The sequence below is a fragment of the Acomys russatus genome, chromosome 13 (genome assembly GCF_903995435.1).
Source record: "Acomys russatus chromosome 13, mAcoRus1.1, whole genome shotgun sequence".
NCBI lineage: Eukaryota > Metazoa > Chordata > Mammalia > Rodentia > Muridae > Acomys > Acomys russatus.
The window spans coordinates 69852699-69876658 of record NC_067149.1 but is presented as its reverse complement, the minus strand read 5'-3'; the positions used below and the strand labels follow the sequence as shown (position 1 = coordinate 69876658).

Here is a 23960-nt window from a genome sequence, read left to right as displayed (position 1 = left end):
TTCAGCTTCTCCTTCGCCATCCACATGCGCCCACCCTCCTCTGTCCCTCTCCCACGTTCGTAGTCCCAGCCTGCCCCTCCCCCATGTTCGTAGCCCCCAGCCTGTGCCTCCGCCCTCCCAGCATATTTTCCTCTCATTTCAGCTCTACTCACATGTTAGGTTTTAGCCACATTTCTTCTGCCCATCATAGGCACGCATGCAAACACTGTGTGCCAGGATCCCAACACAGGGGTGGGCTTGCCTGTTTGGCTGAGTGTGGCTCTCCTCAGTGAGTAAAAATCTGCTGTGTTTGCATACACTCCCATGATCCGTCATCTGCTGGTGGCCATGACAGTCAGTAGGCACGGGTGGGCAGGTGTCTAGAGCAGGATGTGACACCTGTGTCTCCAGCTACCCAACTCTTCTCTAGGCTACCGACAGATGCCAACAGGCATCACATAATACAGAGCAGATATTTAATACCAACAAAATGACCCTTTCTCAAAAATTTATTGTAATAGGAATTTGTTCTTAGAACCACAATTTACTAAGAAATGGCTCTGATGATTGACTGGTCTGGCCGAACGTACACAGCACCACAATTCAGCTCATATTACTACCGGACACAAATGCCCAGGGCCCTGGTAAGGACCACGTAACTTCTGTCACAGCACTCTCTCTCCTCAGGGTGCTCTGTGAGTGGCTCCACACAACCTGCATCTCAGTTCCCCAAGTCTGGCTTCCTTCTTTTATCTAAAGGACTCCTGACGGGACTCTGCGAGCATGCAGCTGCCACGCGTCCCCCTCACGGCTCACACCACTGACTCCTGACAGGACTCTGTGAGCATGCAGCTGCCGCCCGTCCCCCTCACGGCTCACACCACTGCACCACACTTACGTGTTTAGCACGGCTCCTTCTCACCTGAGCTTCTACTTCACGTGGGGCAATGGACCTGGCTACTCTGGTCAGCAAAAATTACAGACCAAATGACTGGCATGGAAGTAATACCAGTCTGCGGGTGTTCTTATGTAATCACCTTTTCCTACCCAAGATGAAGGAGTAAATGAGAACCTTGGGATGGAGAACTGCGTGTAGGGCGTGGCAGGTGGCAAACCTGAGGTAGCCTGGGCCTGACGAGGTCAGGTGCCCACTGTGACGAGCTACAGAACCTCTGTATCTTCATGGCAAGGCTGACGAGATGGCTCAGCTGGTAAAATGCTGGCTGTGCACGCCTGGGGACCTAAGGTTTACTGAGGTTCAGTGTGCAGAACCCACGTGAGGACCCGCTTGTCTCCTCAGCATGTGGGAAGTACAAACAGGGCATCCCTGGGGCTCCGTGGCCGAGTCAGAGAGTCTGGACAGTAGGGAAACCGTCCATGTTGAAGGAAATGGGGGAAACAAATCCAAGGAACTGGACAGCAAATCCTCAGGAGGGACGCCCGACATTGGTCAACCCCCTCTCTCCAGCTTCCACACGCACAGACGTGAACCCACGTAAGAAGCACACCCTGGGATGGTAACAGTGTCTGATGGCGGCACCTTATGTGGCTGATTAGGAAAACATGGTAAAACTTAAGAAATCAAATCAGACACATCACCAACTGACTAGGAAAGTACCTGCCACCCACTAGAGGTGACTAACCAGGCTGCAGTGGCCACTGGTCATGTCAGGACAGCCACAGCCAGCTCCTCTCTCTACCCCTCTCCCAATCACTGAAGTGGCTTCTTTGTCTAGAACAGCCTGTGAAATCATGGGGAATAAAGCTACCCGAATGACCTCAACATGAAGAACGCCACTGTCTTCCTTGCTGTATGATCAATAACGTCCTGCCAGCTCCTGTGACCTTCACACTGGGGACTTTCCTGGGATGACAAGGGCCTTCACTATGAATCTAAAACTCACAGCTTCAGGGCTCCAGGGCAGAAAAGAAAGCCAGGGGTGATTCCAGATTCCTATCACTATTTATAAGTTAATATTTCTAGCCACATAACTCATTTAGAAAATTAATTAAACTCATGGGGAAATTTTCAGGACAGTTTATAATAACTTCATTTTTTTTAACTAGTTTTCTCTGGGGAATGCAATTAATTCATTAAAGCGATGCCTATAAATTTTTTCACAAATTTGAGATAAAGCCAGATGGCAGATGTGCTTGGGACCCCAGCACTCCCTACAGCTCTGTGCATGAGACCTGGCCTCTGAAACAGTGAGACTTTGGGCTCAACACAAGGAGGTCACAGTGAGAATCTTCCTGAAAGTCTACTCGTCAGTGGCAAGGGCTGCACGTGACTTTCTGAGCGTGCACTTTTCGTATAGATGGTTGGTTTGTTTGTTTGTCTGGGGTCTCTGAGGTGGCTCCCAGGGGTTAGTTCTGCAAAGCCTGCAGCCCTTCTCCTACGTAGCCACTCAAGTTTTTTATTGGTGCTTTAGGTGACTTATGGTCTGCTGAGGGAGGCATAGATTTTTTTTTTACTCTCTTGAACTACTACACTTTAGATTCATGGTCTGCTTGACGGGAGGGGTGTCCTAATTTTCTTGAATCACTAAGTTTTCGGAGCTTTTCTAGAAGGTTCCCTTGCTGGGGTAACCTGGACACAGTAATTGAAACTCTGTATCTTTACTTTCTGCTTTCTGAATCTTCGCCAGAGGCCAGCAGGCTCACAGGCCCTTCAGGATGTGTGTGACGCTCAAGAAGGCGGCAGAGGTTTTCAAAGCCAATTACGCAAAATGAGAAAAAAATCACAGATCTTTCATCTTAAGTTTTACCAGCTTCTCTTTTACCTCAACAGGCTTATCTGGGCTGAGATGATAATGATCACCATTTTCTGTCACTGACAGACCTCTCAGCTATCGGGCTTTTTCCCTGGGGTCGGGTGGATGTGTAGGAGTTAGGGAGAGGCCTGGGGTATGACAAAGATACATATTCATGTATGAAATTCTCAAGAATGAACACAAATACTGCATTCATCAATAAAAACAAAGCAGGATTCCTGAGGAGCTGCAGAGCTGGTCACAGAAGCAGTCTTCTATGCCTGCGGCTTCTGGGGCCCCCTGCCTGGTGCACTCCCCGTCCCATGGGCCCTCCAGACTGGGAGGCAGGAATGGGAAGAGAGCGGGTTAGAGTTCTATGGAGCTGGATTAGTAACACTTAACCATTTGTTGAATAAACAGTACTAGTTCTAAGAATTTGGAAAAGTATGATTTTGCTAAATTTTTGCTAGTATTTCCTTCTTTATGAAGCTACTTTAGTGGCACCTAATCCATTGCTCTCACAGCATGTTTAGGCTTCCTTTTTAAGAATGTTAATATTTCTCTCATGCATTCTTAGATACATAAAGTTTGTAATTTAAGTATTTAATCAATTTGGAATAGATTTTACATAGAAAGTTTAGAAGGCAAGGGGAAGCCAACTGCAATATTTTAAAAAGTTTTCTAATTAAAATTCTCTTGAGAATTTAATAAAAGTATAAATCGTCTTTGCAGAAAAATCTGCACATATGTGAATTTTTAATAAATTCCCAGACTGCCTAGGCCCCCTCCAGGGATGCAGACTAAAAGTCTGGAGGTGAAGAGCTCCCCCAGCCCACCCCCACCCCTGACACCAGTCTAGCTGATCTGTCACATGATCATTGTATGTATCCATCCCAGGAGGGGCTGGCTGGCTACTTCTGAGTTGGTATCTGCTCTACTCTTATCCTCCCACAATGGCGTTGTTTCAGCTACATCTCTGCTCTGCTCTCCTCCAAAGCTCTCTCCTGTGCATAGCAAGCTTTGCAGCTTTATTTTTTCTTGCCAACTAACCATCAACTACTAAACACTTGACTGCCCATCAACCGCCTGACATGACACCTTTGCTAGCTCCCTACCCATCTTCTTTAAAAGGCTGGGTTATGGTTTTTCTACCATTGCATCAAAAGAAATAAAAAAAGACTTGTGGGAAAATCAGGTAGTTGCTTCAGTTAAGACAAAGAGTGAGTTTGAGCATGGCTACTTATTTTACTGTACTAAATAAGCAAGGGAGGTATGAACTTCACAGATCTTTCCACAGAAGCCATTTTTTCTACCAGTTTCCTTGAGCAGAAGCACAGGCTTTAAGCAACAGAATGGCAGCTGACGACAACGCTGAAGTCAACACGTGGGAGTGAGGCTCTGTGTGAACCTGACAGTCCAGTGACCCACACTGCTGCCTCACAGCCACTTCCTGCAGTGGTCCTGTCCCTGCCGCAGTCACCTACACTGCTGCCTCACAGCCACTTCCTGCAGTGGTCGCGTCCCTGCCGCAGTCACCCACACTGCTGCCTCACAGCCACTTCCTGCAGTGGTCCTGTCCCCTGCCGCAGTCACCCACACTGCTGCCTCACAGCCACTTCCTGCAGTGGTTGTGTCCCCTGCTGCAGTCACCCACACTGCTGCCTCACAGCTACTTCCTGCAGTGGTTGTGTCCCTGCTGCAGTCACCCACACTGCTGCCTCACAGCCACTTCCTGCAGTGGTTGTGTCCCCTGCCCATGCAGCCGGAGGTTCCCACACAGACAGGTGCTACTACACCTTTCCAGGAACCTTCTATGCATTCTCCACTTCAGAGACACATTTTGTGCTGTCTGTGATGTGTTCTGTTTGAGACCAGGTCCTGAGTAGCCCAGGCTGGCGCCCAACTGGCCACAGTGTGTCTGAGGCTGGTCCTAAGTTGCTGACCTTCCTGCCTGTGTTTCTCTAGTTAGGATTGCAGGTGGCCGTGGCCATGCCCGGCTTCTGAGGTGTAAGGAATGTTGTGCTATGCCTGGCAGTGCCTGACAACCAGCAGAGAAAATAGGCTTTCGTGAGGGTTGTCTTAGCTTTTCTACTTGTGCAAGGGTGAGTCATTCACACACTCTGTCTACACAACACCTGACTCACTGTAAGAGAAACACACAAGTTTAATTGCGAAAAGGAAACCTGGAAAGATTAGTGAGCAAGCGCTATTCCATACGTAGGACATGCTGTCTCACTAAGCCTTTCTTCTCAGGAGACCATGGGGCCACTTGTGAGGGTGCATTAGTTACTGCTGCCGACTGAAAGCGCATAGGTGCATAAGTCACACACAATTTATATGAATCCGATTCTTTTTCTAACCAAGTACATGACTTACTGTGTGAGTGTGCACACATTGCTGCACGCATGCACATATGTACACACAACCAAGTACATGACTTATTGTGCGAGTGTGCACCCACTGCTACACACATGTACGTGTGTTCGCACAAAGGGGAGGAGGGGGAGAAGGAGAAGGGCAAATGAATGCTGGATGCTAATACAGTGGGATGATAAAACACACTGTGGGTTCTGAGCTTTCTGAACCACAGAACAGGTCACAGCAAATGACTAGAACAATTCACATCAGACATTCTACCGAGGAGCCTCCCCTGAGGCAGGGAGCACAGAGCCTCCCCTGAGGCAGGGAGCACAGAGCCGTGCTCTGGGGATCACTCACCTGACTCAGCTTCTGCTGCTCCTGGACAGCGGCCTGGATGGCCTCTGCTACCCTTTCCTGATCTCTTGAGTGTTCTGCCTTCCACATTTCCCTTTCTTCAGCATGAACTTTTTCTAGATTTTTCCTTTCCTCTTCCACTGCTTGGGTGATAACATCTTTCATCGCTTCTTTCTCAAGCTGAGAAATAAAATGACCAAAACATAGGTGTTAACAACAAGGTCAATGCAGCCATGACACTTGACCCGCAGTTAGGCCCGATGGCGTCGTTTCTAAGCAGGCTGAGTGAAGGTATGGTGTCTTCAATCACTTTTATAATTTTTCCTCCTTACTCTGACATTTCTGCACTTTAAAGAAATCAAGTCTTAGCTTAAGGCAGTAGGCATCAAAAGGTTGGTCTCCAAAGTCAGTTACGATAAGGAAAACATGTGCAAACCGAAGTATGACTTTCAAGTCACGAGACTCCTGTAATGGACACACGATTGCTGAACAGCTGTACTGAGAAAGCCCTGATTCACACCGTCCATTTCCTTGTAAGGTAACGAGCATCACATTCACCCACAGAGGAACCAGTCTCCTCAGCAACGTCCCTAAGTCCTGGAAAGCAAATGGGATTTTCCCAGCTGCCACCTCTGCTCAGTCTCCCTCGGCCTCCAGTCAAGGGAACGGCCTGGCGCCCTGCTCTTCCTGGATCCACTCTCACAGCAGCCATGCCTAACAGATGTGTGCAATTCACACTTGTACACTAGCGCTTCCGAGCTCCTGCTTGCCCATTCCTTTGTCTCTTACTTGACGCTCACACGCCTTTATCAGCACTCTCCTGCGTCTAGTCTCCTGTTTCCCAGAAGCCAATAGTTCTTTCCAGGATGACACACATAAGCCACCATCCCATAACTCTCCTTAGCTACAGACTCAAATTCCAAGTCAGCTCAGGAGACTAGACACTTCTCAAGGCTCACTTCAAAGGTGATTTCTTATTTCAAAATTTTTAATGTGGCTAAACAATTTATTTTTAATTTAATTAATTACATAGTAACTTAGTTACTCATTGCCTTGGTGGCAAATCATAATAGTTCTTGGATCACCACCCTCAGCAAAGTAAGATTCCATACGGCGTTCAAATAGCTGCTATGTTACTGAGCTGACTTTTGAGTCACCAGCATATATGTTAACTTCTGTCTCCCTGGTGATACCAATTCTGTACTAGAGGTGGGTACCAGTGTCCTAAAATAGCCATTTTCAAATAAGTAATAATCTATGCTGCAAAGTCATTCAGTGCCATCATGTCCTAAAATAAGTTAAACAGGAATATAAACGGTCATAAGTTGCAAAGCAAAGAAAAAATGGAATTTTTCTGGAATGAAGCACTGTTATTCTATTAATGAGATGAGATTTAATTCCACTGAGGAAGAAGAGCAGCACTATGAGTCAGCAGGGCACACCCGCCTTCACGGCCGACTCCCGCAGGGCACACCTACCCTCACAGCTGACTCTGACAGGGCACACCTGCCTTCACAGCCAACTCCCGCAGGGCACACCTGCCTTCACAGCCGACTCCCGCAGGGCACACCTGCCTTCACAGCCAACTCCCGCAGGGCACACCTGCCTTCACAGCCGACTCCCGCAGGGCACACCTGCCTTCACAACCGACTCCCACAGGGCACACCTGCCTTCACAACCAACTCCCACAGGGCACACCTGCCTTCACAACCAACTCCCACAGGGCACACCTGCCTTCACAGCCCACTCCCGCAGGGCACACCTGCCTTCACAGCCGACTCCCACAGGGCACACCTGCCTTCACAGCCCACTCCCGCAGGGCACACCTGCCTTCACAGCTTACTCCCACAGGGCACACCTGCCTTCACAGCCCACTCCCGCAGGGCACACCTGCCTTCACACCTGACTCCCACAGGGCACACCTGCCTTCACAACCAACTCCCACAGGGCACACCTGCCTTCACAGCCCACTCCCACAGGGCACACCTGCCTTCACACCTGACTCCCACAGGGCACACCTGCCTTCACAACCAACTCCCACAGGGCACACCTGCCTTCACAGCCGACTCCCACAGGGCACACCTGCCTTCACAGCCCACTCCCGCAGGGCACACCTGCCTTCACAGCTTACTCCCACAGGGCACACCCGCCTTCACAGCCGACTCCCGCAGGGCACACCTGCCTTCACAGCCGACTCCCGCAGGGCACACCTGCCTTCACACCTGACTCCCACAGGGTATACCTGCCTTCACAACCAACTCCCACAGGGCACACCCGCCTTCACAGCCGACTCCCGCAGGGCACACCCGCCTTCACAGCCGACTCCCGCAGGGCACACCTGCCTTCACACCTGACTCCCACAGGGCACACCTGCCTTCACACCTGACTCCCACAGGGCACACCTGCCTTCACAACCAACTCCCACAGGGCACACCTGCCTTCACAGCCGACTCTGACAGGGCACACCTACCCTCACAGCTGACTCTGACAGGGCACATCTGCCTTCACAGCCAACTCCCGAAGGGCACACCTGCCTTCACAGCTGACTCTGACAGGGCACACCTACCTTCACAGCCGACTCCGGCAGGGCACACCTGCCTTCACAGCCGACTCCCGAAGGGCACACCAGCCTTCACAGCAGACTCTTACAGGGCACACCTGCCTTCACAGCCGACTCCGGCAGGGCACACCTGCCTTCACAGCCGACTCCCGCAGGGCACACCTGCCTTCACAGCAGACTCTTACAGGGCACACCTGCCTTCACAACCGACTCCCGCAGGGTACACCTGCCTTCACAGCAGACTCTGACAGGGCACACCTACTCTCACAGCTGACTCTGACAGGGCACACCCGCCTTCACAGCCGACTCCCGAAGGGCACACCAGCCTTCACAGCCGACTCCCACAGGGCACACTTGCCTTCACAGCCGACTCTGACAGGGCACACCTACTCTCACAGCTGACTCTGACAGGGCACACCCGCCTTCACAGCTGACTCTGACAGGGCACACCCGCCTTCACAGCTGACTCTGACAGGGCACACCCTCCTTCACAGCCGACTCTGACAGGGCACACCCGCCTTTACAGCCGACTCCCCCAGGGCACACCCGCCTTCACAGCTGACTCTGACAGGGCACACCTACCTTCACAGCTGACTCTGACAGGGCACACCTACCCTCACAGCTGACTCTGACAGGGCACATTTGCCTTCACAGCCAACTCCCGCAGGGCACACCTACCTTCACAGCCGACTCCAGTGTCTCCTTATTCCTCTGCATTTCCTCCTGCAGGCACTTTCCCAGTGTTTCCTGCGAATGAGAAGACAGCAGGCATTGAGATGTAACAAAAATAAATTAATAAAAAAAAAAATAGAATTACTTGAAAAAAAAAAAAAAGAGAGAAGACAGCAGGAAGGATACACCACAGAAGGCAGCAGAAATGCTCCCTCCCTGACCCTGGAGGTAACCGAGGCCGTACCTTCTGCTCCTGCGACTGCTGTGTCAGAGCTTCCTGAATTTTCTCTCTTAGCAGTTCCTTCTCGGTGTCCAGCACTTGCAGGAGTCGCTGATGCTACAAGGAAAGACACCGGGGCTGTTATGGCCCCAAAGATCTACGAGCCGGGAGAACAGAGCGCAATTGTACCAGGTAGCCAGTGAGAACTGGAGGAAACATGAAAATTTTGGCAAAATGAGGGTGGAGGGTACAGGAGACCAGGGTTAGCAGACCAGCCGTCCAAGAGATCCTGTTAGACTCTCAAGTTCAACAAAGCACATGGCTCAAGCTGGCTTACAAACTACAACTTCACTTCGATAGGACCATGAAACGTGTGAACAAAGTAACATCTCGCAGAAGCAGACAGAGCTAAGAAAAGCGAGTTGCTGGTTTGATAAGCACCTGCTGGGGGACAAATGTGACAGGTCTCTACATAAGCTCTGTGGAAGACTAAGAGGTGGGCAGTTTTTCTCACTCCAAGATTTCACCAGTTTCTAAAATGGAACCTCTGAAACCAAGGAAAACTAAGGCAATGCCAATGTATGGAGCCAGAGTGAGCAGCGAGAGTGTGAAGTCAGTGTACAGAGCTGGAGTGCAGAGTGGGTGTGTGGAGTCAGAGTGCAGAGTGGGTGTGTGGAGTCAGAGTGCAGAGTGGGTGTGTGGAGCCAGTGTGCAGAGTGGGTGCGTGGAGTCAGAGTGCAGAGTGGGTGTGTGGAGCCAGTGTGCAGAGTGGGTGTGTGGAGCCAGTGTGCAGAGTGGGTGTGTGGAGCCAGTGTGCAGAGTGGGTGTGTGGAGCCAGAGTGCAGAGTGGGTGTGTGGAGCCAGTGTGCAGAGTGGGTGTGTGGAGCCAGTGTGCAGAGTGGGTGTGTGGAGCCAGTGTGCAGAGTGGGTGTGTGGAGCCAGAGTGCAGAGTGGGTGTGTGGAGCCAGTGTGCAGAGTGGGTGTGTGGAGCCAGAGTGCAGAGTGGGTGTGTGGAGTCAGAGTGCAGAGTGGGTGTGTGGAGTCAGAGTGCAGAGTGGGTGTGTGGAGCCAGAGTGCAGAGTGGGTGTGTGGAGTCAGAGTGCGGAGTGGGTGTGTGGAGCCAGTGTGCAGAGTGGGTGTGTGGAGTCAGAGTGCAGAGTGGGTGTGTGGAGTCAGAGTGCGGAGTGGGTGTGTGGAGTCAGAGTGCAGAGTGGGTGTGTGGAGCCAGTGTGCAGAGTGGGTGTGTGGAGTCAGAGTGCAGAGTGGGTGTGTGGAGCCAGAGTGCGGAGCCAGTGCGCAGGTGCTGGCATCTGAATGGATGTTTCTTTCTTTTATTCAGATTGCATCCTCATTGTTAACCCCTCCCTTCTACCTTCCCACTCCACCCTCCATCCCTCCTCCTCCCTCTTCCTCTCCCCTAGACTGTGACAGAAGGAGACCTCCTCCCTCAACACATGACCACAGCCTATCAGGTGTCATCCAGACACTCTGCTTCCTCTTCCTGTGTGCGCCCACCAGGCCGCCCCATTGAGGCCAAGTGCACCAGAGTTCCTGTCTGAGGAGAACAAGCTGTCCATCGGCTAGATCCGGGCGGGGCATGCGACATACAGTGCCCTTGGCTGGTGCAACAGTGTGTGCAGACATCCCCCTCGGTCCATATCCGCCAGCCTTGACGGTCGCCTGGTGGGGCTCCTGAACCATCTGGATACTTCCATCCCCCTATTCTTCCACATTACTCTCAGTGATCCACCCGGAGTGCAGCAGGAAGTCTCAGCATCTCTCCTGATCCCCCACTGGATGGAGTCTCTCAGAGGACATCTATGTTGGGCTAATATCCACTTATAAGTGAGTGTATACCATATGGGTCTTTCTGGGTCTGGGTTACCTCACTCAGGATGATCATTTCCAGCTCTATCCATTTGCCTGCAAAATCCATGATTTCCTTGTTTTTAATAGCTGAGGAGTATTCCATTGTGTAAATGTACCAGAGGTCCTTTATCCATTCTTAAGTTGAGGGACATCTAGGTTGATTTCAGATTCCAGCTATTATGAATAAGGCTGCTATAAACATAGTTGAGCAAATGTCCTTGCTGTGTGGTGGAGTATATTTTGGGTATATGCCTAGGAATGGAATAGCTGGGTCTTGAGGTAGCACTCTTTCCAATTTTCTGAGAAAGCACTAGATTGATTTCCAAAGTGGTTGTACAAATTTGCAGTCCCACTAGGAATGGATGAGTGTTCTCCTTTCCCCATATCCTTGCCAGCATGTGCTGTCATTTTAATTTTTGATCTTGGCCATTCTTATGGGTATAAGATGGAATCTCAGAGTTGTTCTGATTTGCTTTTCCCTGATGACTAAGGATGTTGAGCATTTCTTTAAGTGTTTTTTGGTCATTCGATGTTCTTCTGCTGAGAATTCTCTGTTTAGCTCTGTACTCCATTTTTAATTACATTATTTGGTTTGGTGGTGTTTTATTTCCTGAGTTCTTTATATATTTTGGATATTAGCGCTTTGTTAGATGTACGGTTGGTGAAGGTCTTTTCCCAGTCTGTAGGCTGTCGCTTTGTTCTGTTGACAGTGTCCTTTGCCTTACAGAAGCTTTCAGTTTCATGAGGTCCCATTTATTAATTGTTGATCTTAAACCCTGAGCTGTTGGTGTTCTGTTCAGGAAGTTGTCTCCTGAGCCAATAAGTTCCAGGCTCTTTCCCACTTTTTCTTCTAACAACAGATTTACTGTGTCTGGTTTTATGTTGAGGTCTTTCATCCACTTGGACTTGAGTTTTGTGCAGGGTGAAAAATATGGGTCTATTTTTATTTTTCTACATGTGGCCATCCAGTTAGACCAGCACCATTTGTTGAAGATGTTATCATTTTTTCCATTGTATGCATTTGGTTTCTTTATCAAAAATCAAGTGTCCAAAGGTGTGTGGATTTATTTCTGGGTCTTCGATTCGATTCCATTGATCGACCATCCTATTTTTATGCCAGTGTCATGCTGTTTTTATTACTGTTGCTCTATAGTACAGCTTGAGATTGAGGATGGAGATTCCTCCAGAAGAGCTTTTATGTATAGGATTGTTTTCGCTATTCTGGGTATTTTTGCTTGTTTGTTTTCCATATAAAGTTGAGAATTGATCTTTCGAGGTCTGTAAGAAACTGTGTAGGTATTCTGATAGGGAATTACATTGAATCTGTATATTTAGATGGTAATTTTTACTATGTTGGTCCTACTGATCCATGAATATGGGAGATCTTTACATCTTTTGATATCTTCTTTAATTTCTTTCTAAAGAGACGAAGGTTGTTTTTCTTTGTTTTGTTTTGTTTTTTGTTTTTGTTTTTGTTTTTATACAAGTCTTTCACTTGCCTGGTTAGAGTTACTTTATATCATTTGTGGTTATTGTGAAGGTTGTAGTTCTCCTAATTTCTTCTTCAGTCCATTTGTCATTTGTATAGAGGAAGGCTACTGATTTTTTTTTTAAATTAATCTTGTATCCAGCCACTTTTCTGAAGGTGTTTATTAGCCGTAGGAGCTCTCTGGTGGAATTTTGGGGGTCACTTATGTACAGTATCATATCTGCTAACAGGGATAATTTGACTTCCTCCTTTCTGATGTGGATCCCCTTAGTCTCCTTCAGTTGTCTTATTGCTCTAGCTAGAGCTTCAAGTATTATAGTGAAGAGATATGGAGAGAGTGGGCAGCCTGGTCTGCTCCCTGGTGTTAGTGAAATTTCTTTGAGTTTCTCTCCATCTAATTTGATGCTGGCTATTGGCTTGCTATATATAGCCTTTATTATGTTTAGGTATGTGCCTTGTATCCCTGCTCTCTCCAAGCCTTTAAACATCAATGGGTGTTGGATTTTGTCAAATGCTTTTTCAGCATCTAAGGAGATTATCATGTGGGTTTTTTTCCTTTCAGTTTATGTGGTGGATGACACTGATGGATTTCTATACACTGAACCATCCCTGCATGCCTGGGATGGAGCCTGCTTGGACATGGTAAATGATATTCTTGATGTGTTCTTGGTTTCAGTTTGTGAGTATTTTATTGAGTATTTTTGCTTTAACGTTCATTAGAGAAATTGGTCTGAAATTCTCTTTCTTTGTTGGGTCTTTGTGTGTTTTAGGTATCAAGGTGACTGTGGCCTCATAGAATGAGTTTGGTGATGTCTCTTCCAGTTCAATTTTGTGGAGCAGATTGAAAAGCACTAGCATTAGTTCTACTTTGAACGTCTGTTAGGATTCTGCGCTGAAACCATCTGGCCCTGGGCCTTTTTGGTAGGGAGACTTTTGATAGAGTGCTTATTTTGCACAGGAGATATAGGATTATTTAATTTGTTTGTATGATCTTGATTCAACTTTAGTGAGTAGAATCTACCCAGAAAATTGTCCCTTTCATTTAGACTTCCAAATGCTGTGGCTTGTGAAGTAAGACCTAATGATTCTTTGAGTTCCTCAGTGTCTGTTGTTATGTCTCCCTTTTCATTTCTGATTTTGTTGATTTGAATATTCTCCCTTTGCCATTTCATTAGTTTGGCTAAGAGTCTGTCTATCTTGTTGATTTTCGCAAAGAACCAGCTTTGGTTTCGTTGATTCTTTGAATTGTTTTCTGTTTCTAAATTACTGATTTCAGCCCTGAGGTTGGTTATTTCCAGCCTTCTACTCCTCTTGGGTGTGCTCGCTCTCTAATGGCATTCTACTTTTAGAGCCTTGATGGAGTGACCAGCGTCCCAAGTAAGGTACTATGTCACTCCTGCTCCCACTACAATCTTACTTCCCATGTCATTTTTGAAAAGCAACAAAAATCACAATAAAGATGTGCTTTCCCCTGAACAACAAGTCTATTACAGCTATAGTACAGGCCGAGATTTGACTGAAAAGTTACTGGTACCATGTGGATCTGTCAAAGACAACTGAGCGACCACCGATTGATTGCATCAGCAATGACAGGAAAGCCTTCAGCTTTCATCCCCACGTAAGTGCAGGGGCACAGACAACATCAAGCCCGTTTTAGTTACACACATGAATCCAGGCTCCAGGTCTGAGCAGGAGAATGCCATGCTCACTGCCAGCTTGTGCTACACAGGGAGTCCAACCCCATCTGAAATGGGCAGAGCTCCATGCAGAGTGCCCGCCTAAGACAAGGGCCTGGGTTCCAACCCCAGCACCAGCACAGAAGCCACATGTGAGGATACATGCAAAGAAATAAAATCTGATAACCTGGAGCTAGGAAGATGGAGGAACAGTACAGTGCTTGTCATGTAACCAAGTGTGAGTGTCGGAGTTTGGGTTGCTAGTATCCCTGTAAATGCTGGGCGAGCGTGGTGGCACACCTGTGATCCCACTGCTCAGGAGGCAGGGACAAGGAATCCCTAAAGCAAACTGGCCAGCTAGACTATACCAACAGGAAAATTCTGGGTTCAAATTAGGGGCCTTGTCTCGATAGATGAGGTGGAGAGCGAAAGAGGAAGAGATGTGACTCCAAACTCTAGCCTCCACATACGTTGCACACCTATGTATATTCACATGGACACATGCCCATACACATGCAAACATACATACATATGTACATACACCACACACATAAACATGAAAAAGATAAATAGGATTCTTGAGATGAAAACTAACCAATTTAGGCTTACAAAGGTTTGCTAAACATAACTCAAAAAATAACACTTTTAGATAAGATAAAAACATTTCAGAGTCATAAGCAACTTTGGAAACAACCTTTCCTTGAAAAGCACCTGGATGAACGGACATTAGTGAGTGACAAGTGAGCCCAGCCTCTTCAGCAGCCAACACGAGCAGTGCCAGCAGGACACGCGCACTAATGTGTCAGCTCCACATGGAGAAAATAATGCACTGTGCCCTGTGCAGACCAAGACGAAGCTGACGGACGTGCCACTTGAAAGCGTGCCCGTGAGTCCCCTTGAGCTTTTTTGCACACTCATGCTTCCTGTGAGTGGGGCATCACCCAGCACACACAGTGCTGTTACCATATTCGCCTCATGCGGATGTGTAATCTGAGCATTAGCAACAAAAAGCTACAAAGTTAATATTCCACAGACAGCCTCACTCATGGCAGTCTACAGCAGAATTGATTTCATCTGTTTATTCCTGTCCTTTTCAAAAGACTAATTTATAATAAGGCAAAACTGCCTCCCATCCTTGATCACCACCTTTGATTCTTGGGAAGATGAGGAGGAAGGGCAGAAAAGTATTTTAACTCTCCATGCTTATAGAGATTAAAGCCAGACTACCTGATGTTTAGCACTTGACTGCATGTATCAGCAATTGATTTATTTTTATGACTAAGTAAAATTCTCCTATATAACATACAGTGGATTTATCCATGGTGCCACAGATAAAGCAGTCACAAACTGCCTTAAAAACACATCTTTATTTCTCTTACAAATATCAACAACCTGACTCAGGGTTAATGTTCGAAACTGGGCTAAATCCAGTCACCCGTGGGTTTTGAAATGTAGTGGTATCCAAGGATGTCTGTCTGCAGGAGCAAGCATGTGGGCTGCAAAGGCCCCAACCACAGGCTCAGCAGCCGTGGGTGGTAAGGATGAACGCTGTGCCACTCACTGAGGACCACTGCTTATGGTCATCCTTCAAGTCTTTGTTGATTTAGGTTTTAGACAGGGTCTTACTATATGCATCATGCTAGTCTGGAACTCACCGAGAACTACCCATCTCCGTACCCAGAATTAATGATGTAACTGTCACACACTGATACTCTCAAACTCTTTAAGGTACACAAATAACTAACCCAAATTTGGAAGCTCAAAAAAAAAAAATTCTGATTTAAAATAAAAAAAGTGCCAGGCTGGAGAGATGGCTCAGAGGTTAAGAGCACTGTCTAAGAGTCCTGAGTTCAATTCCCAGCAACCACATGGTGGCTCACAACCATCTATAATGAGATATAGTGCCCTCTTCTGGCATGCAGGTGTACATGTGGGCAGAATATGTGTAAATAATCAATCAATCAATAAATAAATATTTTTTAAAGTGCCACAAAGAACGATAGAATTTAGTATTAGAAAAGTGGCTCCTCAGCCTCCATCGCGGATATGTCCCCATCTCTCTGAAAACACTTGTGTAGACTATGTATAAAGAGCTTACTAGGTGTTTTGGTGGTTACTACAAGATGGTGTGGCGGTGAGCTCGGTGTGAAGAGCACTGCAGCTGGCCACAAGAGGCTCACCTCCTCCGTCAGTTCAAACCCTCAGGCCCCACGAACACACTCCTGCCTGTCAGGTCTTCTCACCAGCTCCGAAAGAACCATCTTTGACCCACTGCAGTGTGCTTTCATCACCAGCGTAGCATTTATTACTATATAAAATTCATTTTATAACCAATTCTATTACACTAGCATCTTAAAGGCACAGATACAGAGTGGCCTGTGTTTTAAAGTACAGAACATGACGCACTGAAAGCTCTGGAAGTAAGTTGGCCACACATTATACGGACACGTTTATAGTTCTAGCATACCAACGCCACTATAACCCAAAGAACAGCAAGAACTAGGTCCATTCCTGACTGATTAAAAACAAGCAAGCATATTTTTCCTGAGCCACAATGAAAGGAAAACAAGGCTGGCACCTATGTAACCACTGCCAGAAACAGGGGCAGTAAGCTACCTACGTTCCCACACGCAACCAGACCAAAGCTTCAAGGCCATCACAGCGAGTTGTATCAGGATTAAGCGCGATCTCTTCCACCAAGGCTAGACAAGGCAGCCCAGCTTGGGGAAAGTGATCCAAAAGCAGGCAACTGTGTCCATGGCAGAGACAGCTCTGCTCCAATTGCTAGGGAAGACCAAGCTATCCATTGGGTACATCTGTGTCGGGGATCTAGGTCCAGTCCATGCAGGCTCTCTGGTTGGGATTCAGTCTCTCGAGCCCCCATGGACCTAGGTTAGTTAGCCCCTGTGGTCTTCTTGTGGAGTTCTTGTCTCCTTGGAGTCCTTCTATTCTTCTTGAACTGTCCCACAAGATTCTGCCCAGGTTCTGCCTAATGTTGGGCTTTGGGTCTCTGCATCTGTTTTGATCTGCTCCTTGGTGGAGCATCTCAGAGGACAGTTATGTTAGACTCTGTTGGGATGGGTGTCAAATTGTGCCAGGCCTTGGTTGGCCACTCCCTCAATCTCTGTTTCATCTTTATTCCTGCACATCTTGTAAGCAGAGTAAATTTTGGGCTGAAGGTTTTGCGCATGGGTTGGTGTCCCCCTAACTCTACTTGAAGTCCTCCCTGGCTACAGGAGGTGGCCACTTCAGTCTCCTTATCCTCCACTGCTAGGAGTCTCAACTAGAGTCACCCCATATCCTCCCAGGAGCCTGACCCATAGCGGGTCTCCAGCTCGTCCCGGAGATGCCCCTCCCCCATCAGTTTCCTCTCCCAGTCCTCTCATCTCCACCCCTGCTCTGTCTTCCCCACATGATCCCCACCTCATTCCCCACCCCACCTCCTCTCCATCCACTTTCAATGTCTATTTCATTTCCCCTTTGAGAGAGACTCAAGCATCCTCCCTTGGGCTTCCTTGTTACTTAGCTTCTCGGCGTCTGTGGATTTAGTATGATTATCCTGTGCTGTATGCCTAATACTATCCTCTGATAAGTGAGTATATACCAGGTGCGTCTTTCTGGGTCCGAGTTTTCTCACTTGGTATGACCTTTTCTAGTTACAGCCATTTGCCTGCACATTTCATGATTTCCTTATTTTTAATAGCTGAGTAGTATTCCATTGTGTAAGTGTGCTACAGTTTCTTTATCCATTCTTCGGCTTAGGGACATCTAGGTTGTTTCCAGATTCTGGCTATTATGAACAAAGCTGCTATGAATATAGATAGAAAATGTCCTTGTTGTATGGGGGAGCATCTTTTGGGTATATGTCCAGGAGAGGTATAACTAGATTTTCGGTAGAAGTATTCTCAATGTTTTGAGAAACATCCATATTGATTCTCAAAGTAATTATACAAGTTTGCACTCCCCAAAACAATGGAGGAGTGTTCCCCTTGCTCCACATCCTTGAATGGGCTGTTGTTTGAGTTTTTGAACTTACCCATCCTGACAGATGTAGGTGGAATCTCAGAGTCGTTTTGATTTGGAGGACTAAGGACATTGAACAGTTATTTAAATGTTTCTCGGCCATTAGAGATTCCTCTGTTGAGAATTCCTCTGTACTCCATTTTTAACTGGATTAATTGAGTTGTTGGTATTTAATTTCTTCAGTTATATATTGGATATTAACCCTTTGTTAGATGTAGTGTTGGTGTAGAGTTTTCCCAATCTATAGGCTGCCATTTTGTTCTATGGACTGTATCCTTTGCCTCATAGAAGCTTTTCAATTCCGTGGGGTCCCTTGTATTAACTGTTGATCTTAGAACTTGAGCTGCTGGTGTTCTGTTCAGGAAGTTGTCTCCCGTGCCAGTGAGTTCAAGGCTCTTCCTGACTTTTTCTTCAGTTAGATTTAGTGTGTCTGGTTTTATATTGAGGTATTTGATTCACTTGGACTTGAGTTTTGTGCAGTGATGAACATGAATCTCTTTGCCGTCTGCTACATGCAGACGTCCAGTTAGACCAGCGTACTTTAGTGAAGATTCTGTCTTTTTCCACCTTAAGGTTTTGGCTTCTTGGTTAAAAAAAAAAAAAAAAAAAAAAAAAAAAAAATCAAGTGTCCATAGGTGTGTGGGTTTATTTCTGAGTATTTAATTCAATTGCATTGATCGACCTCTCTCTTTTCATGCTAATACCATACAGTTTTTATTACTCTTGCTTTGTAGAACAACGTGAAATGAGGGATGGTGATACCTCCAAAAGTTTTTTTATTGTGCAGGATTGCTTTTGATTTCTTAGGTTTTTTTTTTATATTACCGTATAAAGTTGAGGATTGCTCTTTCAAGGTCTGTTGGAATTTTGATAGGAATTGCATTGAATCTGAAGATTCCTTTTGGCAAGATGGTCATTTTTACTATGTTAATCTTACTGATCCATGACCATGGGAGATATGTAAGAGGAACTTTTATTCATGTTTCAATTGTTGTCTCTGAGGGAATTACTACCTCTGTCTGCCAATCTAGGACTAGTCCTGGAAACTTCTAGACTGTACAATCTAACCTAACCTGGGAATAGAATGTTTTCAGCCTTTGAGAATTATTGCTTAACACTCTCATCTTTGCCAGCATTTTCATCGCTACTTTTAGCAAAAGCGATAAGCTCCAGTCTTATTCGACTGAGTTGAAACGGCATACAGCATTGATGAATATGGCGCTGGCTTACTCAGCTTTACTTACCATAATCCCTACAGTGGAAAAGAATACAAAGTAAAAGGAAACAAATAGAAACATCTCATAGCAGCCTGAGTGGGACAGACACTGACCTTGACCTCCTGGGTTTATGCCTGAGAAACCACATGGCAGGAAGAGAAAACCCACTCATCGGGGTTTTACCCTGACATCCATATACTCGTCTTGGTTCATGTAAACGCACTAAACTCCAGCAACCTGCTCCTGTCTTCTGGCTCCTTCTCACTCCTTGGCACATTTTGTCTTCACCTGAGTTTGCTCTCTCTGCAACCTGTATCCTCCCTCTTACTGTCCCGGTAAAAATGCCTCCTCTGTCCCTCTCTGCAGAGATCTTTCCGTCTTCTGGTATCTTCCTCAGTTTCTTTCCTTCAGAGACTTGAAGTCCTTGTCATACAGGCCTCTCACTTTCTTGGTTAGAGTGACACCAAGATGTTTTGTATTACTTGTGAGTATTGTGAAGGGCATTGTTTCCCTAATTTCTTTCTCAGCCCATTGGTCCTTTGTATAAAGGAGGGCTACCAATTTTTTAAAGTTAATTTTGTATCCAGCCACCGTGCTGAAAATGTTTAACAGCTGCAGGTGTTATCTGGTAGAATTCTGGGGGTCCTTTGTGTATTCATTCCATTTATCTTCTGTGGATAGTGATACTTAGCTTCTTCCTTTCCAGTGTGTGTTCCCCTGATCTCTTTTAGTTGTCTAATTGTTCTTGCTAAACGTCAAGCGCCATATTGAGGAGATAGGGAGAGAAGGGACAGCCTCGTCTTGTCCCCGATTTCAATGAAGTCCCTTTAAATTTCACTCCACTTAATTTGACGTTGGCTATTGGCTTGCTGCATATTGCCTTTATTATGTTTAAGTATGGGCCTTGTACCCCTAATCTCTCCAAAATTTTTATCATTAAGGGGTGTTGGATTTTTGTCAGGGGCTTTTTCAGCATCTAATGAAATGATCATGTTGTTTTTTTTTTTCTTTCAGTTTGTTTTATAGGGTGGATTTTCATGTTGAAACATCCCTGCATCCTGGGATAAAGCCTACTTGATCATGGTAGATGATGTTTTTTATGTGTTCTCAGATGTAATTTGTGAGTATTTTACTGAGTATTTTTCCATCAGTGTTCGTAAGGAAAATGGTCTGAAAAAATTTTTTTGTTGGGTCTTTGTATGGTGTAGGTATCAGGGTAACTGTAGCTTCATAGAATGAGTTTGGCAATGTTCCTTCAGTTTCTACTTTGTGCAGTAGCTTAAGGAGTATTAATATTAGCTCTTCTTTGAAAATCTGGTAGAATCATGTGTTAAAACCATCTGACCCTGGGCTTTATTTTTGGCTGGGAGACTTTTGATGACTGTTTCTATTTCATTAGGTGTTTATAGGACCATTTAGATTGTTAACCTGGTCTTGATTTAACTTTGGTAAGTGTTATCAAGGAAAATCATCCATTTCATTTCGATTTCCCAGTTTTGTGGACTATAGGCTTTTGAAGTAAAACCTAATGATTCTTTGGATTTCCTCAGTGTGTTGTTATATTCCCCCTTTCATTTCTGATTTTGTTAACTTGGATATTATCTTTCTGCCTTTTAGTTAGTTTGGTTAAGGGATAGTCTATCTTGTTGATTCTCTCAAAGAACCATCTTTTGGTTTTGTTGACTCTTTGTATTGCTATATTTGTTTCTATTTTATTGGTTTCAGCCCTGAGTTTGATTATTTCATACTGTCTACTCCTCTTTGGTATATGTGCTTCTTTTTGTTCTAGAGATTTCAGATGTGCTGTTAAGTTGCTAGTATGAGATCTCTCCAATTTTTTTTATGAAGGCACTTATTGCTATGAACTTTGCTCTTAGTACTGCTTTCATTATGTCCCATAAGTTTGGGTATCTTGTGCCTTCATTTTTATTGAATTCTCAAGTCTTTCATTTCTTTCATGACCTCATGGTCATTGGGTAGAGTTGTTCAGTTTTCATGAGCTTGTAGGCTTTCCTTGTCTCTGTTGTTCTGGAGTTCCAGCTTTAGTCCATGAGGGTCTGACAAGATACAAGGGGCCATTTCCATCTTCATATATCTGTTGGGCTTGCTTTGTTACCGAGCATATAGTCAATTTTGGAGAAGGTTCTGTGTGGTGCTGAGAAGAAGTTATATTCTCCTGTCTTTGGGTGAAATGTTCTATAGATATATTAGGTCTATTTGATTCATAAAGTTAGTTTCAGTCTCATTGACCTGTCCATTGGTGACAGTCGGGTATTGAAGACTCCCACTCTTAATGTGTTGGGTTCGGTGTCTGATTTAAGCTTTAGTAATTTTTCTTTTGTGAATGTGGGTGCACTTGTACTTGGGGCATAGATGTTCAGGACTGAGACATCATCTTGGTGGATTTTTTTCTTTGATGAATATGAAGTGCCCTTCCTCATCTCATTTGATTACTTTTTTGATTGAAAAGACTACTTTACTATATATTAGAGTAGCTACTCCTGTGTGTTTCTTGGTTCTGTTTGCTTGGAAAACCTTTTTTCCAACTGTTTACTCTGAGGTAATGTCTATCTTTGTTGCTGAGGTGTGTTTCTTGTATGCAGCAGAATGATGGGTCCTGTTTTCACATCCACTCTGTCAGCCTGTGTCCTCTTATTGGGGAATTGAGCGCATTGATGTTGACAGATATTAATAACCAATGATTGTTGATTCCTGTAATTTCGATACCGGCAGTGTTAGTGTGAGTGTGTGGGCTTCCTCTCTTTTGTTTTTGATGGTATGAAATTATTTATTTTCTGTGTTTTCTTGGGTGTGGTTACCCTTGTGTTAGAGTTTTCCTTCTAGTACCCTCTGTAGAGCTGGGTTAGTGGAAAGATTGTTGAAATTTGGTTTTGTCATGGAATTTCTTGTTTTACCATTTATGGTGATTGAAGGTTTTTAACTCTTAAGACTTGATGTTTAAAGCCTAAATATTAAATGCACATAGTACAGCTGAGTTTGGCTCCTTCTAATGCTGTATTGACGCAGAATATTTTAGTGTAAGACCCTAATATTCTATTCACTTTTGACGCAGTGCTGCTATGCTGGTGTTTAAATCACTTCCAAGTGTGTTTCCACAATGTGGAAATGGACCTGCTTCACCCCAACTATTCATGAGACACTAAGCAGAGTGAAGACACACAAGACACATTGCACCATGGACGCCGCTCCAGCGGACAGCCACCCACACACGGTTCATTCAGTTGCTAGCAGTCAGCTGTCTAGTTCCCTTTTCCCACACATTCAATTGCTGTCCACAGCTTGAACGCAGTTCTTTTCGGACATTTCCCACGTGTAGCCACAAGCACTGACGTCATTTTGCGGACCATCTCTCAGGACAGGCTGTGTTTCCCATTTCCCTGAGGAATGCCCCTGGACAGAGCTGCTGCTGCTCTCTGACTGTCAAAGAGGAAGTGGTCTTTACGTGGATAGAGTCTACACAGTGAAGAAACTCCCAGATGCTGAGGAGAGGAGGGCCGCCTCCTTTATCCTGGCACGGAGCCAGATGTTTTCTCCTGGCTTCCATCTTCATGTGAATCTCACTTATTGTTACAGTTTGATTTTACGAGGATGGTGACTCATGAACGCTCTCAAGAGAAAGGGAACAAGGGTCTTACTAGTGGAGTAGGCTTCAGTTTACAGTAACAATTTATTAAATGTATTAAATTTACTGGATGCAAAGAATAAACCAAAGCAAAGTACGCAGTGGAGGAAAACAATCTTTCGGCTAGCCACAATCTGCTCTCATATGCCTATGTATTCACTTGAGACAATAATTAGCAGTTAATAAAATGTGTTTTTCCTGGCAGATAAATGGTCTCAGAGCACACTTTATCTGCCTATTTTATATGAATGGGACTCAATGGGTCCTGACAGATAAATATGTTCGAAAACACTTTCACAGTTTAGACAACACTGCTGCTATTTCATAACCATTGCAGAGAATTTTTAATGAGCTAGTTATGCTTGCTATTACACAATTTTCTTTAGGCCTGAATTCTGATACCAACAGTTTCATCTCATTTTGCCCGGTGAGTATACAAAAGCAACAGGGGACACCACCGAGTCAGACAAAACCTAAAGGGTTGCACTGAGTCTGTATGGAAGCCAACCCTCACCTTCCATCTGCTTCTAGCACTCTGCGCTGAAATTCAGTCCTCTACTTAAACAAACAGACTGCAGGACAGACACTGGGTATTTGACAATGTTAGGGTGAGACGGTAACAGGCTTGAACACAGACTCCCAACGCCTTTGTGGACTCTGCTTATGGCTAAGATACAGCAGGCAAGAACACAGACATGTGCAGAGAAAAGCCTGGGTGCACAGAAGCATCCTTGGGCAGTCAGAACAACCACAGGAGCTGAAGAGAGCCTTACAGGCTACACCACTGAGGAGGCGGCTCACGAGAGACGCATAGTGACAGGCCAGGAGGAGGGGACGAGGCAAGGACAGGGCGTGAGCGGGGGTTGACAAGAAGCATGAAGTCCTTAGGACAAGCAAGAGGACAGAAACTCAGACAGGTCGACACTGCAGTGCAAAGAGTCACTTCTGTGTCAGGAAGGTACTTATAAGCTTTCACTGACTGAGAGTGGGGTTTAGAGAGGGTGTGGCACCAAGCTTGTTCTCTGTGTCTCCAAGCGTGTCTATGTCTCTACACGTACGTACACCTTGTGTTAGTGTCACAATCCTCCCCCATAGTGCACGTCTCTGTTGCTGGCTTGCACATGCTGCCTACAGGTTCCTTCTG

The 23960-nt window shown here is 45.8% G+C and overlaps 1 protein-coding gene across 2 annotated transcripts in view; it reads right to left on the bottom strand.

Moving 5' to 3' along the window:
* Positions 1–23960, bottom strand: part of Ccdc91 (coiled-coil domain containing 91) — a 174974-nt gene that overhangs the window by 36051 nt on the left and 114963 nt on the right. For both annotated transcript variants that reach the window (XM_051155612.1, XM_051155613.1), the window contains 3 exons: positions 8924–9016; positions 8686–8754; positions 5451–5627 (listed from right to left, as the gene is read on the bottom strand). In XM_051155612.1, coding sequence (XP_051011569.1) covers positions 5451–5627; positions 8686–8754; positions 8924–9016 — 339 coding nt within the window. The remainder of the gene's footprint in view (positions 1–5450; positions 5628–8685; positions 8755–8923; positions 9017–23960) is intronic.